Genomic DNA, 17,170 nt, shown 5'->3' with positions numbered 1-17,170 from the left:
AACACTGGCGGTCCTTCCTCGTCGACGCATAGAAAGCCCCTCATGCTTTTCTGCCTTTTCCTTTTCCAGCCGTGTAATATTCCGTTGAATGGATGTACCGTAGTTTATTTAACCAGCCCTGTTGCTGGACGCTGCAGTCACTTCTGATACGATCGCTGGGAGTAACATCCGACCCCTGAGTTAGAAATGTGAAGATCCAAGTGCCTTTTTTGTATCTAAGTGACATGGCCAGGAGACAGTTGAAAAGTGTGCGCCTGGGACAGTGTAGGATATTGTGCTTTGGGAAGTAACGGTGGAGAGTTATGAAGTAGAATCTCTGGAACTTGCTATAATTAGCTCGTGTGAAGCATATCCTACGACAACCTAAACGGTCTGAGGTCCACCTGGAAGGAACAGGAGCAAGGAAAGGATCGGGGGCCGTCAGCGGGGCCGTCAGCGCGGCCGGAGAGTGCGTGTCCTCGACCCATCCGCCTCCTTGCTTCCCGTCTCTGACGTCTCAGGGTACAGAATGAAGGTGAAGTTCTTGGGGGAAACTGGCCCGATCTTTATTCCAAATTGTAATTTACCCTGTTTCGTGAACATTCTTCCTTTCAAGCCCACATTTGCCTGTTTCTCCTCTCCCTTCTTCTCTGATCCCCAACACCCTCAAGCTCACGGTGGAGGTTGGACTCTCCAGGTGTCTCTCCATAGGCCAGAGACACCCCATGTCCCCCACCCCCGCAGATGTCCAGGTGTGATGTTGGTAAGAGCCTCAGGAATGTAGGATTTGATTTTGACTTGGTATGTCTAACGTGGCTTGTGCTGCAGTATGCATTTATAGCCGTGGAGATGTTAAAATGATGTGTTATGTGTTAAAAACTTTGGGAGGCAACAAATAGTATAATATGGCATGTTATATTTTACATAAGTACAGAAGCAGCTTTTCCATTTTGAAGACTAATTGAGATTCCTGAAATAGTTCTCTTTGGAGTTTAGCATATTTAGTTGGATATCAATGAATAGAATCAAACATCTCTTCAGCGGGATGTCCGGATGCTACAGATTTACGTGGGAGCTGTCGGTCACATATCTGGCCTTGTCATCAAAGATCAAACACTCTGGGGACCCGGAGAGGGTGATGAGGTGATCCACGGAGGCTGATGCCATGCACCTGTTCACGCTCTCACTGTCGGCACACAGCACCATCATTTGATCATTCTGTCCGCCCTCTGTGCAGAGGGATATTTTGACTTGAGTTAGAAATTTCAATGGCAGAAATTCAAACTGAAAGTAAATCTGACATTTTGTTCTTTCCGTACGTACACAGGCTCCGCTTGAGCTTTCTGAAAACCATGGCAACCATGTGGCTTTTTGATACTAAATGCCATTTCTCTCCGCCCCACCTAAAAAGCTCTACTCCAGTTATGAAGACTTCATGGTCACACGAGTGGGTGACAGACCTTGAAGTATAGATTCTGCTTTTGAGTAAACACATTATGTTCGAGATTTTCATCTACGGCGTTAACCAAATAGGAATATGATCTTATTGGAGGTGAGCTCTCGGTAATAGAGCGACACAGAAGGTTGCTCCCAAAGCAAACCCACGCGAAAGGCCGTTGGGCTTTGCCGAATGCCGCAGTCTCATTCCTTTGCCCACCCGGCCTGTGCCGATGGGAATCTGGCCCCACTTTTCTGCTGGCTGTGGCTGGCAGCAGCCAGTCCAGCCTCATTCACAGACAGGACTCCAGGGCCTGGCGAGGCACCCGCCAAGCTGGAGCAGACCGCCTGCTCCATGCCGTTCCGCATCCCCTCCTCCCCTCTCTCCTTATTTAACGACCCCGGCCACATCCCATTCACATTATGATGACATGTGACACTTCCCTTGCTTTATAAATGCAGTCTAGTCCAGAAAGAAGCCTTCAACTGCCTGCACTCTAGCTGTAAAAAATATTAACTTCTATAATGTTGGTAGAAAAATAAATTTCTGAAGTACGTTAAAGATATGTTCTCGCTTAAAGAAAGAGGAAGTTCCCACTTTGCTGGACTGTGTAGAAGCAGGTGCAGGACGAGGGCCACGTCTCTGGTCACCGCCCTCCCTTCCATGCCACGAACTTCCCTGGGCAGTGTTGATCAGGGCCCCTCAAAGCCATTGTGATGCAGACTCCCACTTTTACTGCCCACCTGTGCTGAGTACACATCGAATTGATTGTAAGGTGCTGCAAAGTCACCGTCACCCTACCGTTGGACCCAACTGAATGGCTCACCCTCAAAAGATACGTTGTTTTACCTGTTAGTCTCTTCCTCCTGCGTTTTCAAGTTTAATGCCCTTAGCTTTCACCCATGAACCATGCTGTTCCAGATCCTGTAACTTCCATGCTTTATGTGAGGTCCAGACAAGGGTCAAGACCAGACACCGGTGATTAGTGTGGTCTTTTGTTATTGCCACCCGATGTCTCATAGTGTGTAACAGTGTTTCCAGGAGAAGCTTCACAAGGACAAACAGCATGGCTTGTCTTGCTTGCTTGCAAAGCTGTATCGCGCCCAGGCAAGTTCTTGGCAGATGTTTTGGATGAGGCCAAGTGCTCAATCTGAGAAAGGAGGAACATAGGAAGATGAAAGCAAAGTACCGAAAATAACAGGTCGCTTTCGGGCGAGCTTCTCTCCAGCCCTTCCTATACACGTTGCAAGATACAGTGCAAAAATACAGTCTCATTTTCAAGGAGATGCATCTTATAACAGATCTGCTTACTGCAGAAGGTCAAAACACTTCAGCCCTATAGTTAAATTTCCAGCCCTTACTTTGTTTATCTTGGGTGCATGTTGACTTCAAACTTACATGTTCTTTTGTGTCCCCCCGCCCCCAAACACTGAATTATTTAGCTGTTTAACCGATTTAGCATTCAGATGAGCTCTATATAGCAAATAAGTGATTCATGGGATCAGAGGATCTTAGGGGAGATTATCCATTCCCTCATTGACCCATTTATTCAGCAACTATTTCCCGGTGCCTAATGTATAAAGTAAATGCCGTAAACAGAAGGGACACAGTTCTATGAGATGTTCGTGAAAGGAATTCACGCTGGAGTGGATAGGAGGGGTCTTGATGAGGGAGTGAAACTTGAGCTGGCGGTTAAAGCAGCAGTTAACAGGCCGACAGCAAAGGAAGACAGTTCTCATGAGCCAGAACAGCATTAAACAGGCCCAGTGGTCTCTGTGAATATGGCACGTTCAAGGCCCTGGAAGACCGCTCATGTGGCTGAAACATGGGGAGGGAAGCATCCAGTAAAGATGGGGCTCGGGGAGGAGACAGGGCCCTGGCATTCAGGGTAGAGACACAAAAGGGAAGCCAGGAGGGACCAGTCAGGAGCTTACACAGTGATCGAAGGAAGAGGCGATGATCGCTTGAACAGGTGCATGGCATGAAAGCAGCGAGAGGATCCGTGCTGAAGCCAGAGACGGCAAGACTTGCAGATGACTGGTTGTGGGTGGGAGAGGAAAAAGCGTTGAAGTTGGCCCTGGGAACTTTGGCCTAAACTAAAGGACAAGTGGCGGTGCCAGTTACTTAGGGGCAAAATACTGAGAGAAGAGCCACTTTGGGGGTGGGAGAGGCGAAGTCCCCTCTGTGGAACGCGAGTACGCGATGCTGTCGGGTCTCCACGAGGAGGTGTGGGAGGGGACGCCCGACATGCTCATCCGCGGCTTGGGGCAGAGGTCAGAGTTGCAGAGGGAGGTTTGAGGGTCCCCAGCTCGTGGATGGCGTTGGAGGCCCTGGAACCGAATGAGAGCACCTGGATGGATGTGCAGATTGCGAAGACGAAGGCACTGAGGGCTGAGCCCGGATCACGCCCACGCTTTGGTGCTGGGGACGCGGAGAAGTGTCAGGAACAGGAGACTCAAAAGGAGCAGCCCGGGGTGTGGGACGGGAGCCGGCGGAGTGTATGGGTCCCGTGAAGAAAGCATTCATGAGGGGAGGAGTATCAGGAGCTGCTGGGAGCTCGGGGAAGGGGAAGCCTGACAGGTGGCCCTGGGACTGGGCGTAGAGACTGGTGACAGTGACGAGTGCAGTTTCGATAGAATGGGAGAAGGTGAGAAAGCCTCGTTAGGGTGAATTTAAGAACAGATAGGAATTGAGAAATTGAAAACAGTAATTATAGGCAGCTTTTCAGAAGAGTTTTGCTATAACTCAGAGAAGAGAAATGGGGCTTGAATAGATTCTCACGTTGGTGTCGTTTATTAAAAAGACAGACCTAGGAGATGAGGCTTCTATAGGGGGAGACAGCGTAGCCTAAAGGTGCTGCCTAAATCCCAGAATGCGTGGCAACGGGAAACCTGGAAGCCATGACCTTGATACTCTCATATGTGCACATTGGATCATGCTGTGCCCGTAGGTTACGGTCGTCAGAAGTAATCCTTGTGCCTGCATCTAGGTGGCAGATACCTGTAATTTGACTATTTATAGCAACGGAGTATGAATCTTTCTTGGCTCTTGAATCGAGGCACTGAGATTTGAAGCGGAGTCATGAGTGGAAGAATAAAACCACCGAGGCCATGTGCTTTCGGATGAATCGGAGCAAGTGAAGAAACATCCCTGAACACCACGGGGGTCCACTCCAGTGAAGGGGCAGTCGTGTGCAAGTGCCTGTCACTGCTTCGGGGACCTGCGTGCCAGGAAGCTGACTCAGTGCAGAGTCACCGTGACAAGCTCCAGGAGCTGCCTCTGTGACCGGAGCTGAACATCCTGAGCATAAATGAAAAGCGATTGAAGTAGAGTCGTTTTAAGAAGGCTTATTTTTAGAGGTCTTACCCCTCGTCATATCAGACATATTAAATAGACCCACATGCCACACTAGAAAGATTTTGCTGAAGAAAACAGTCAAGAGCAATTTTTACGTTTTGCTTTTTAAAAGATTGGCCCATGAATACATCAGTTCATTCCAAACGGCTGTGATTTCTCTACATTTCCGTAGATTTAGGAATTTGTGAAGTTATAAAAGGTAGCCTATCACTTTTTAACACAGTAGAAAATTGCACGAATATCGGATGATTCATGAAATTGTCAGTGTCGCATTTTGTGGACATGTAATTTTTTAGTTTGCGTTCTGCATTTTTGATCCCAGAACACCGTTTCAGGGCTCAGTGTTCCCCAAAGACCCTGAAAGGCTTGTGGGCCCTGTGCCCCTCGCGCCTCACGATAAAGCAGTCTCGATGAGAGAATGAAGTGTTCAGTCAGGAGCAAGGATGTGTCCCCCAAATAGCCATTGGCCTAACATTCTAGAAGCCGGGAGAGTGTGGGGCAGAGAGTCGGGGAGGTTCTTCTGATTCAGGCCTCCGTCGAACCTGGCCCTTCAGAGGGTGGGCTGTGGATCGACTGCACGAGCGCCCCCGAATCTTGTTAGAGACGCGGGATCTCAGCCTGTCGAATCACCACCTGCCCTTAGCGCGAGCAGCTGGCACCCACTGACGGCTGGGAAGCACCGCTCTGTCTAGTGCGGGAGGCCGTGGACCCATTTGTGTGGCGGGCACCCAGCCGGTGAACAACAGACGGGTAATCCTTGCCGTGGGATGGCCTGTCTGACTTGGAGGACTGAGTTCGTTGGCTCCTAGTCAGGACCAGTAGTCAGAATCCCAGATTCGTCATGTTTCACTATCATTAGGGGGTCGGTTCCAAACGACAGCCCCAGCTGGAATTGTGGGCCAGAAGATGTTTTTTTTTTTATGTGAAACTCAGGTATAGTGGGACTGTGTGCCCTCCTCTGCTGAATGTCAGTGCGGGAAGTTGTGCTTGTAACCACACAGGGAGGACACAAAATTTTCTTCTTTAAACTTAGGGGTCCAGTGACTTTCTACTAGATCCTGGGCTGACAGCGTTCCGTTTCTCGGTGATTCGGCCTTAGTTTCGTTGAGTAAGATTTGAATAAACTCCTGTGGAACCTTTAATGATTTCTTCATTATCATCAATGGTTTTTGCCTGTGTCGATGGAAAATTGCCACTTTATACTGTTATTTGCAGGGACTGACTTCTTTGACGTGAAATTCACATCTCCATTTTGAAAGCTAAAAACACCACAGGGCTTGTCAATCTCATAGACTTTACTTTCATAGGGAGAGTCCTCGAAAGTCGCAAGTGACATAAAAAATCTACCTGCAAGTACCTGGTCCCGGCAGAACAGCTGCCCACGAAATGGTGGTTTTCTCCTCTTTCCTTTTCCCTGTCTCGGGTTGGACATTCGCCCATACGACCCCTCAGCCTCGTGAGAGTGCCCTCGCTCCCACGAGTCTGCAATTGTTAGTTTTCCAGCAGATAACAAAAACGAACACTTATGTCCTTCAAAGGCTATGAATATTTTTCCGATTAGTAAATATTCTTCTCACCTGTATTTTGCCGGCAGGATAACCAAGGTCTGAAGTCGGTGGGGTGTCTGTTGGGTCGCGTGCATCTCAGAAAAGGCCAGAGAGGTTTTAACTACCACCCATTTATACATGGGTTCTTAGTTTATAGTGGGTTGGGGAGTGGCCTGTTGTTTCCATATAATGCTGTATCTAACATTAAATGAACTAATTGGAAATGCATACAATTTGCATATATATTCTCATAGCTATGAAAAGGAGCAGATTTTGAACAGATTACATAACTCTAGAGTTAATCAGGGATCCTTTCCACCCTTTTAATCTCACTAGCGGGATCCATACGGCTGCATCTGTCCCCCGTTAGGTTCTCCCGAACTCCTCCCGCCCTGACGTGCCCCGTTCTCCGAATCGCTGTCCGCATCCTGCCGCTTAGTGCCGCTTGGAGACAGTTTCACAGTCTGTGATTGTTTCTTTAGTGGACGTCTTGTCACCTTAGAGAGGAATTCTGCCTTCCACAGATCCTCACGACCCCTAACACCGTAAACGGGAGAGAGCAGGAGACATCTATGAATAGTCTGCCGTTTTATCCTAGCCATTTCATTCCGGGCTCCATTTTTTAAAAGTGTGGCTTTCTTGCACGTTACTAAATATGGGATATTTTATTTGTATTAAATCATTTGCTTTGCTCGGAAATTAATAAAAACGTTATAAACCGTCAAGAGATTAGTATGTTTCCACATGAGTCACGTGAACTCATGGATCTTTCTGTTTCACTACGAAGAACTTGACCTCAGTGATAGATTTAGATTTCTTTTTTGCCTGGCATTTCTTTTCTTTTTTATTTCAAATATGAATTATCTGATATTATTCCACATGCTTACTGAAGGTTTCATTTTATCTTCATTGCTTTTTATTATGTAATGAATGATTGTCATTAATGTGAAGTTTCTAATTTAATATGTAATTTTTTTTTTTATCTCTAGTGTTATTATTACAACAGTTCTATACCTGTCTGATGCACTTCGTAAGAACTTCTTAAATGAAAACTTTGATTATAAGGTAGGTATCCGTTTAGATGACCATCTTGGGCTAAAAGGTTTCACATTGTACTCAGGAAATTACTGCCTGTCTTTTCTTTTTCATAATAATAGAAAAATAAATTTATTCCAGCTACCTCAAATTAATATTGGGCCATATTCATTTTAATTATGAATAATACTAGAAGGGTTTTCATTGTATTTATGAACAAGTTAGGGCTATAATTATGTTTCTCAGCCTGGTAGAAATCACAGTACTTAAGAGGAGATAGTTCTTTATTATAACTATAAATTTTAATTCTTGTTCTTTTCTGGGTGAGCCCCATGCATGACAAAGGGGAGTTAGAACATAATGTTTTTAAGACATATTTTAAAATAGAGAACATAGGAAGGAAACATTTTCAAAGTAAACCCCTTACTTCCTTTTACTTTTCCATCTTTCCATTTTTTAGAATAAATTAATGAAAAGAAAAAACATGAAAGAATGATAAGGTTCTTTGAGGCAGAACTTCTGCGCATCTGTAATGTGATGTGCTATGCCTGGATCTCTAAGAGTTCCGGATATTTTAAAGGGAAGATAGTAAAGAGATAGGCAGGGCCTGCGTTGACTCTCATTCTTAATGATGTCTGTGCTTTTGGCATCTTGTTTCTTATTCTTTTCTTTTTCTAATTTTTATTTTTTAATCTTTTTTAAATGACATTTCCCACGTGAACCATTTAATAAAATTTTCTTATTGGATAACTAGAAAATGCAGGAAAAATCATATATACAATAAAAACCGATGGGATTTTCATGGTTGTGTAGTATTTCCTTATATCGCACCTTATAATAATATCAAAATTTCATAATCGGAGCTCTGCTTTTGAATATGTAGGTTGTTTCTACTATTTAGTTCTTATAAATTATTCTTACGTACTGTCTTACAAAGTAAAACTTACATATATCCCTAATTATTTCTTCGGATAAATACTTATAAGCACAATTGTTGAGTTAAAGGTTGTGCCAATCATATTTAATCGCCTGTATCTACTCTAACACTGAAAGAACCAAATTTTTTTGACAGGTTGATAAGGGGGAAAGTCTTTTTTGCCTAAATTCTCATTTCTTACTAATTGTTGATTAGCTCCTAGTTATTAGTTACTGACCATATTTTATGAATTGTCTGTTCTGGACCTTTGTTCATTATTTTGCTGGGGTTTTATCGTTTTTCTTTTTATTTATAAGAGCTCTTCATGTGTTAATGAACGATATATTTCTTTTTATTTATAAGAGCTCTTCATGTGTTAATGAACGATAATATTATTTATAAGAGCTCTTCATGTGTTAATGAACGAAATATTTATAATATTTCTCCTATTTTAAATTTTTCATGGTGTCAGTAGAGAAGTAGTTTCCTTTTGATTGTGTCTTATGTGGTTTTGGTTAAGTTTATCGCCAGGAATTTATTCCAATCTTTTTGTGATGGTATTTTTAAGATAAGAAAACTTTGACTCAAGGCATTTGTCTGGGTAGAGAATTTTTATATACTGTCTGAATTTAAAGCAATTAGCATATCCAAAGAAGTGTATGCATTTTTTCTTCCGAGTTCTGCATTAAAAGGAGTTCCAAAAATGAATTCACAGAGGAATAATCCATCTTATGCCTGTGCCTTTTTGGAGACACACAGACAGGTTATAAGAGAAACAAAATGTTCACCATTTAGCATGTACCAGAGAGCTTACGAAACCCAGGATAGAGCATTGAAGCAATATATGAAAAGAGGATTTATTTAGTTTACTTCTTTGTTGTAGAAAATTTAAAGCATATATAAAAGTAGAGAGAGTAGTGTGTAAGGAACCCCCGTGTACCCCGATCCAGCCTCCACTATTATCGATTCGGGGTCAGTCTTCCCTCACCTTTACCCCCATTTACTTGTCACCTTTGAAGCGAATCCAAGATATCATGTCACTCCGCTTAAATATTTCTGTAACATCATAGTATCTAAATATTTTGTTCTTGTTTTAGATCTGGGATTCCTACTTTTACCTTGCAGTCATTTTTATAAACCAGTTGTGTCTGCAATTGGAGATGTTCACGCCTTCCAAAAAGAAAAAGGTGTTAGAAAAGTAAGTACCTGTGTATAATCAGGTGGGAGCTTGAGGTGTATCAAACGTTGTGCCTTTTAAAGGGCATTTATTTCCAATGATTCATAAATCGGGTGTTCATAACTGGAAGTTGCAATGCAGAGGTAATGACCAAGAGAACAAGAAGCGATCTTTTCTGGAAATTTCAATATTTTGAACTTATTGAAACTTTTATTTTTCTTTTTTGGCCCTCAGTCTTTCAAAATTGCTACAGAAGTGAAAATTATGAGACAAATCTGTTTTGCTGAAGGATTTATATGAAAATATGAATTAGAAGCATCTAGACGTGTACATTAAACACTTTTAATTAAAAACATATTGCCATTTAACCCAGAATGATAGAGTGTATGCCAAAGAGACACAAATACGTCTTTCCCCTGGAGGCTTTGTGTCAGGTTTGGTTTTTGTTCTGTTTCAGGTATGGTGACATGCGCGTCACGATGGGGTGTGAGATTTTCAGCATGTGGCAAAACCTAGGTGAGTGATGAAAACAGAAGCCGCCTCCATTACATCCAGTCCATCGCTGGACTTTTACATGGGCAGATGAAGAAGAACAGTTTACCAAAGACAGCATTTGAAACCAAATGTCTAAATTAATAAAGATATCTGTAGAAAGTAATTGACACTTGGGCATCGGATAGATTTACAACTAATTCTTTAAATTGACGTCTTTCTGAACAATCACCTTATCTTTGTGTGTTTCACTATTGTTGAGTGACAGATTTTATAAGCTAGTAGTGCTCCAATAGTACCCTTTTTGCAACGAGCTAACCTTTCAGAATTTGGGATTGTAACAACTCACAATCTCTAGAACTCTGAGTTGAGGCTGTGAGTCATAACAAATTTGGATTAAACTTCATGAAATGTTGACTTGAGCATCAGTACTCTTAAAAAACTTGAAACCGTTGATCCATATCGTAAAGAGTAGAGACAAAAGGTTTCAAAGCGTCTGCAGTTGCCAAGAAACTATTAGATTCGATTTTGTTGGATCAGCCACAGTGGGTAGAGCACGTTATTCCAGCAAGGTGATGGCACAGACCTGGTTACGTAGAAAAGAATAGTATTTGGAAAATAAACTGTTTTAAAATTTCATTGACATAGGGTTTGTATTACTTACTGATTTCGTTTGGTATGTTACTTATTTAATTTGGTGTGTTAACTATGCAGGTTTGTAGTATTCATTTACTTCTACATGGTAATTCCTTCTCGTGATGTATTAAACTAACGAACATATTAGAATTGAATCTGTGATGATCTAAGAGCATTTTTTCTCGGGCTCATCCAAGCACAACTTGAAGATGGCAGGATATATTTTCTGTAAATGAAAATAGAACCAATATCATTTTACTTAAATTCATGATATGGAGTGATTTTTGACCGGGATATGTATAGTTCTCAAAGGAAGCCTTGTTATAGATCATTGAACTCAGTGTTCAATGCTTGCTGGTAATTTCAGGAAAAAAAAAAAAAAAGTGAGTTAGCATTTCGAATGCACCTCCAGCTGTCTAAGATGATGTGTCTTTAGATCCCGCTCAAAAATAGCATCAGTTTGTCTGATTTGAAGAGCGCTCCTCTCCACGTTCACGTTTTCACTGATTCTTCGGGTCCTTGTTTTTCAAAAGTAGATCGAGGCCCTTGCATTTGGCATTTGTCTAATGAACTGTTTTCCCAAGAATGCTGCATTGAAATGCTGTCGTGGGGGGTTTAGGCTCTTGTCCAAGCTCAGACGAGAGCAGGACAGAGCCTCTCAGGTTTCCAAAATGTTGGAGACGTGGCAGCTTCCTCTTCTGGGCAAGTAGCGTCGCCATGTATGGTCGTGTCCACGTACACCTTTGTCCCAGCCAGGACAGCACGCGCTTCGGGCCATGACCCCAGGCTTGCTGGATGAGGCTGGCACTGTTAGTCCCCCTGAAGAAGTCGTGGTCATAAACTCTTCTCTGCTTTGTTTTTCAAACAAAAAATATTTCTAACCCTCTGGGTTTTAGGTTAGATGACTTCTCTGTTTTCCTCTGAGTTCTAGACTGTGAACAGTCCATGGTGCACACTGCTCCTGTCATGCATTATTTTGTCACTGCTCTAGAACCGGGGCACTCAGCAGACCAGCAGCGGGCGTCACCCGGAAGCTGGTGACAGCGCACGTTCTCTGCTTGCACCCACCCAGGCCTCCCAGAACTGTCTGAGAGCGGGGCGCAGCATCGCGGATTTCACAAGCTCTCCAGATGGTCCTAAAGCACTTGGCTGCAGGTGGAAAAGCCCCGCTTTAGACGACACGATCCCTTTCCTTTGCTTTGCCAGCCCAAAAACACGAGCTGCTGCACAGTCCGAGCCCTCTGTTGGGAAAGGCTCATTGTCATCACTCAGCTGCGAATTCCCCACGTGACAGTGACTGTCAATTTTCACTTCATTCCGTGGTCTCCGCATTATTTCCCCAGAGTCGTGTCCTGACTTTTCTGAGGCTTCCAAAACATCAGGTGGATTTTAAAGGTCGTTGCTATCATACAACCGGAACTGGAAAATGTTCGGAAATATTAAAGCCTCTTTTCCAACATATATTTTTATAAAGTGATAAAAAAATGGAGCACTCGGGGTTCTGTTCAAACGCCTCTTATAGATCTTAAGTCAGCTTGTTACCTCGCAATATCAAAAGCCATTGCTTATGATTTGGTTTTCCTGTAAATATATCATACTGAGTATTTTGAATACAAAAGGAGACTTTTTTAGATAATTATGGATTTTTATTTTGTAATGAAACAGGTTAATAAAGTCAATTTAGCACAGTTCATGAAGCACTGGGTATGCTCAGGTGCATTTGGGAGATGCAAGAAGAAAGACTCATGCCTGTTACAAGCTTAGTTATTAAATACTGTATTCTAAACCTTTCCTTCAATTTCTGTGGAACAGGGAAAAGCTTGATATAGACCAATTCACCATGTTTTACTAAAGCAAGTAACCTTTAAGATTTCATAAATCAAGATCCTCAATAGTTTTTAGGAGAAACAAAATACACTAGCTTTTAGAAAATCAACTGAGGAGTCAGTAAATCCACTTTTTTTTCCAGTCGATCTATTTGGAAACACAAATTTTACTAGAAAAAAATTTTTTAAGTTGGATTTTGGTCCTTGGTATTCACCTCAGAAGGGTGGAGATTCTTCCACACGCTAGAAATAAGTCGGTTTTTGTGTTCTGCTGAGGAAGATGGAAAAAGGGCACACGTAATTTGGAGATTAGTCTACTTTTAAACATAAAGCGGTAGGATTTCCAAATCTGATGATTGCATCTCTTAGATTTACCTGTCAGCAGTGGATCATATGGTAGTTCCTTTTTTAAGTTTCGAGGCTCCTGCAGATTGTTTTCCACAGCGTGTGCCCCACCATCTCTGCTTCCTACCAGCGAGACCCAGGGATTCCAATGTCTTCACATCCTCACCAATATTCTTATTATTGTCTGTTTTTGTTTTTTGTTTTTCGTTTTTTGTTTTTATAGTAGGCCATGCTCATGTGGTAAGGTGGTATCTCGTGGATTTTATGAAATAATTTATTTTCGAAGAATTAAAACCAAGTAGTGACAAGTAAACATCTTTTTTTTATATATATATGTTCTTCCTGAGTATTTTCATTTTCTAAGTTGAAGGACTGAAAATGTTCTCTCAAGAGAGGAGAGAAGGCATGAGTTTCCCCCCAAAATTTATATGTTTGTGCCCACACTTGCAAGAATCGTCTGCAAATAAAGAAGTTAGTCTTCCTTACTATGGCCCTCGTTTGGCTTTCATTGTTCTGCAAGGTTAACTTTCTTTCTTTCTATTTTTAGTTGAACAAACATTCTTCCTAAATATAAAGTGGGCTTTTCCACATTTGCAAACACAGCATCTTGTAACTGCTGTAGAAAAATCAATACTTTCCTAACAGGCTGCTCTGTGTGCATAAATATAAAACTCCAGCAGCCGAAGTAGCAGGCGCCCTAAAGACTTCAAAACAAGACCATGTGGCTGACAATCAGAGATGGAGATAGGATACTACATCTGCGGTTTCAAAAGAAATTATTTAAATGAAGCTTACTTTGCTGCCGCCATACATATTTTGGGTAGGAATTGGACGTTCTGTGGCAGAGAGTTTGGACAGGTTTGCACAGACTCTGTGTTCCCAAAGTGTGTTTTCGGCAAATACGGCGATGCTCAGGCCTTGCCGCGCAGTGATTGAAATGTGGGCGTGGCTTCCTACTGTCAAAGAAAATTAGGCTCCAAAATATAGCACATGGACTTGGATTGTGATCGAAAGAAATCAACTAGAAATGGCACGTTTTTGTTTTAAGGCACTCAGGGAATTTTTAGCATAAGCTGGGTTTTAGATAAAGGGATTTTTGTTTGCCTTTGTTAAATGTGACGAAGGCATTGTGACCCTATATTTATGAAACGTCCTGCCGGTTAAAGATGCTCACTGGTGCGTGTACAGGTGGAATGATGTGATGTCTCAGACTTGGCTTAAAATACCTTGGGAGGGGGTGGTGATAGGTGAAACAGGATTGGCAAAAAAATGTTGAAATTATTAAAGCTAGATGATGGGTACGTGGAGCTTTGTTTTACTAGTTTTTGTCATTTTGTGTACATTTGAAATTTTTCCTATTAAAAAGAAAATCAGGTTGTAAAATGTCTATAAGCGAAAGTGATTTTTGAAAAAGAGGTTCGATAACACTCAAGCAAATGTGGTAGACATGTGCTGACGATGTTCGCTGGCGAGGCCCAAGGTGCCAGGCTCGGGGAGAGGTTAAAGACGGAGATCTCCGTGTAGCGACCTGGCTCTCATTCTGCCGACACAGGCATGGCAGAGCCATCGGGCTGGCGGGAAATTCCATTTTACTTTGTATTTCCCACCTCCCCTCTTTCTCCTTCCCCCGACACACCCAAAAGCCGTGCGGATGTGCAGTGTCTCACATAGCGCCGAGGCAGCAGGGTTGGTAGTCACGTGCCAAGACGTCCTTTGTCCATCGTACATGGCTCCCGCAGTCTGTGACTGCTGTACCACCCCACGTGGCGCCCTGTAGCCCTCTCCTGGGGCGGGGTCACGGGACAGGCGTCAGGCCATCTAACCTCAGGACACGCCAGCCTTCATCTCCAAGGACTCTCCCGCCCCCCTCTCCTCTCTCCTCCCCTCACTTTTCAGGATATCTTGAAAAAGGATTGAGTGGGTTTAGGCTTTTACAAATGACAGTAAGAATGATTGAGTTCAGATTTGCTTCTTCCTGCCCTGACAAAAATAACGAGGAAAGGAATTGCAAATGCTCGCTGCTGGTTGCCTGCTTAAAATATGTAGAGAGGATGGAGGACATACAGGGAGAGGGACCGATGTTTCTATATATTCTGCCTCAGTGAGTTCGTTGGTCTTGGAAATATTCATTCTTTTGGGAGGAAGACTGACAAAAGGTCTATTGATGAGGAAGTTTCTTTTGATGAATAAGAAGGAGGTATTCTTGTGATGAGCAAAACTAAGTAGTCCCCTGGTAAAAATAAAAGATTACTTGAGCCAAAAATAAAGATAGAAAGCAAAAGGAATTACGAGCCATTTCCTCACACATAATGGCTATGGATTAGTAATTTAGAGAAATGAGAAGCAGTCACCTTTGATGAAAACGCAAGACAGGAAAGGAGTCTGTGCCTTCAGAGATGTGGAAGGACTGTCGCAGGCAGGGACTGGCTCACTGTCACCTGCTAATGTCCCCACAGCGGAGAGAAAAAGGGTGGGGACCACATTCTAAAGATGGTGGAAATATCCCAAGGCATTTCCAGGCGCAAAAACAAAAACAGAAAAACAAAAAACAAAAACAAAAACGGTGACATGCCAAACCCCCACTCGGGTTTGCCATCTCTGATCTCACCCATCATTTTTCCCTCTTTCCAAATTCTTTCATATTCTCTTTCCTCTAAAAACGCCTTTAAAGTCAATATAAATTTAAACTCTATATTTGCACTTGCCCAAGCTCTATGGCTACCATAATGCCTTCTAGTGCAAAAAAATAATAATAAAAACAAAGCGAATTAATGGGATGGTATTACCTGCCAACTCTAAAATTGGCAGGTAACTCTGAACAGTGTGATTTCGTGTGTGTTTGACTGTTATTGCAGAAGATCAAAGGCAGAAAAGAAAAACGAAGGGGAATTATCCTTTTTCACGAAGCCAGCTGTCTTCTGCTCAGCTTTCCAATTCGTTCTGTGGGTTGTAAACAGGTGCTTTCAGTATCACCTGCTTTCATCCCTGATCCCAAAGGTTAGCTCTCGAGAAATCGTGCATGTTCCATAGCACACCCTTTTCTTATTATAAAAATAGAAACTATGAGATTTAATGCAGGTGATTAGGGTAGTGGACAGAACTCAACATTCTTCTGCTAGAGGAAATCACCTGTGTCCACCCTACCTTCCTTTCCTCTGAATTATCAATGCCTTTGAGCACTTGCTAAGACACCATTTTGAGTTCACTGTTGTTACATTGAAGTTTTTTTTTTCCAGAAAATTGTTATATTTTTCTGGGGGACTGCCATTTAGATTTTGTTTTTGGCTGTGTGTTTACTATGTAAAATAAACCACAAGAAAAATTATGCAGCACAGATAGGAGACACATTTTTTGTATGTAAAAATCACCTGAAATCTTACCACCCAGAGATAGCCTTTGTAGTTAACCTTAGGGGTTATAATCTTGTAGATTGTCAGTTTTTTTAAAATGAAAGACATACCTGTACGTACAGTAGTGTATCTTGTTTTTTTTCAGTTAATTATATTGAAGAACATCACCATCTTCAACTTCATTTTTAATGACTGCATACAAATTTTAATGCGTGACTGTGTAATAGGATACGTAGCCAAGTCCTGATGATCTATATAATTTTTAATTATATCTTATGGCTTTTTACATGTGGAACAAGTAAATTCCTAGTTTTTTTTTTAAATCAAAATGAAGAAATATTAATCAACACCTTGAAATTTACTGTGTCCGTATCTGCTTAGGGAGCTATTTTCTTGCTGGGGAGACCGCTATACTTGAGTACGTACTCATGACAATAGTTTTAAACAGATTTTGTAATATTTTCTGAAATCGTATTTAAGATTCAGTAGTCTGAAATGCAAATATCTTATTCGATTCAGGAGAGCACAAGCTGCATTTCATCCCCGCCCTGATCGGCCCCTTCCTAGAAGTGACCCTGATCCCCCAGCCAGACCTCCGGAATGTCATGATTCCTATTTTTCACGACATGATGGACTGGGAGCAGAGGCGGAGCGGCAATTTTAAACAGGTAGGCGGGCGCACACCTCAAAACCGCTGGCAGAGACCCCGTTCTCATCAAGCATCTCTCAGCTACCAGATTTGACTCTGAGCTGGGAGGCGAGCAGCGAACCAGCCATCCAGGGCCCCTGATTCCAGCCATCGGCCTCGGACGTCTCTCTGGTCCTGTGCTGCCCCGAGCCTCTGCGAAGTCCTGAAAAACCATTTCATTCCCTCGCAGCTAACAAAGGCTGTGATTTCCCAGGTCTGTGCTTAAGAACTGGCAGAGACTTTATTTGCTCCCAGCTGGACAGAACACGGGAGAATCAGAAGGTTAATGATTCTTAAAAATCACTGAACTCTCGGTGGTCTGCACATTGTACTGGGTGAATGGCTTAGTTCTGAGCAGTCGATGCACATTGGGTTTTATTGTTT

General features: G+C 42.6%; 1 protein-coding gene across 1 annotated transcript in view; it reads left to right on the top strand.

Moving 5' to 3' along the window:
- Nucleotides 1-17,170, top strand: part of DOCK4 (dedicator of cytokinesis 4) — a 194,114-nt gene that overhangs the window by 126,470 nt on the left and 50,474 nt on the right. Inside the window, exons 26-29 of the mRNA XM_025046816.1 lie at nucleotides 7,311-7,386; nucleotides 9,370-9,470; nucleotides 9,907-9,965; nucleotides 16,618-16,766. Of these exons, the coding sequence (XP_024902584.1) occupies nucleotides 7,311-7,386; nucleotides 9,370-9,470; nucleotides 9,907-9,965; nucleotides 16,618-16,766 (385 nt within the window). The remainder of the gene's footprint in view (nucleotides 1-7,310; nucleotides 7,387-9,369; nucleotides 9,471-9,906; nucleotides 9,966-16,617; nucleotides 16,767-17,170) is intronic.

This window comes from Pteropus alecto, unplaced genomic scaffold (genome assembly GCF_000325575.1).
Source record: "Pteropus alecto unplaced genomic scaffold, ASM32557v1 scaffold21, whole genome shotgun sequence".
NCBI lineage: Eukaryota > Metazoa > Chordata > Mammalia > Chiroptera > Pteropodidae > Pteropus > Pteropus alecto.
Note: the sequence above shows the minus strand (reverse complement) of the source record. Positions and strands in the feature narration are given on the sequence as shown.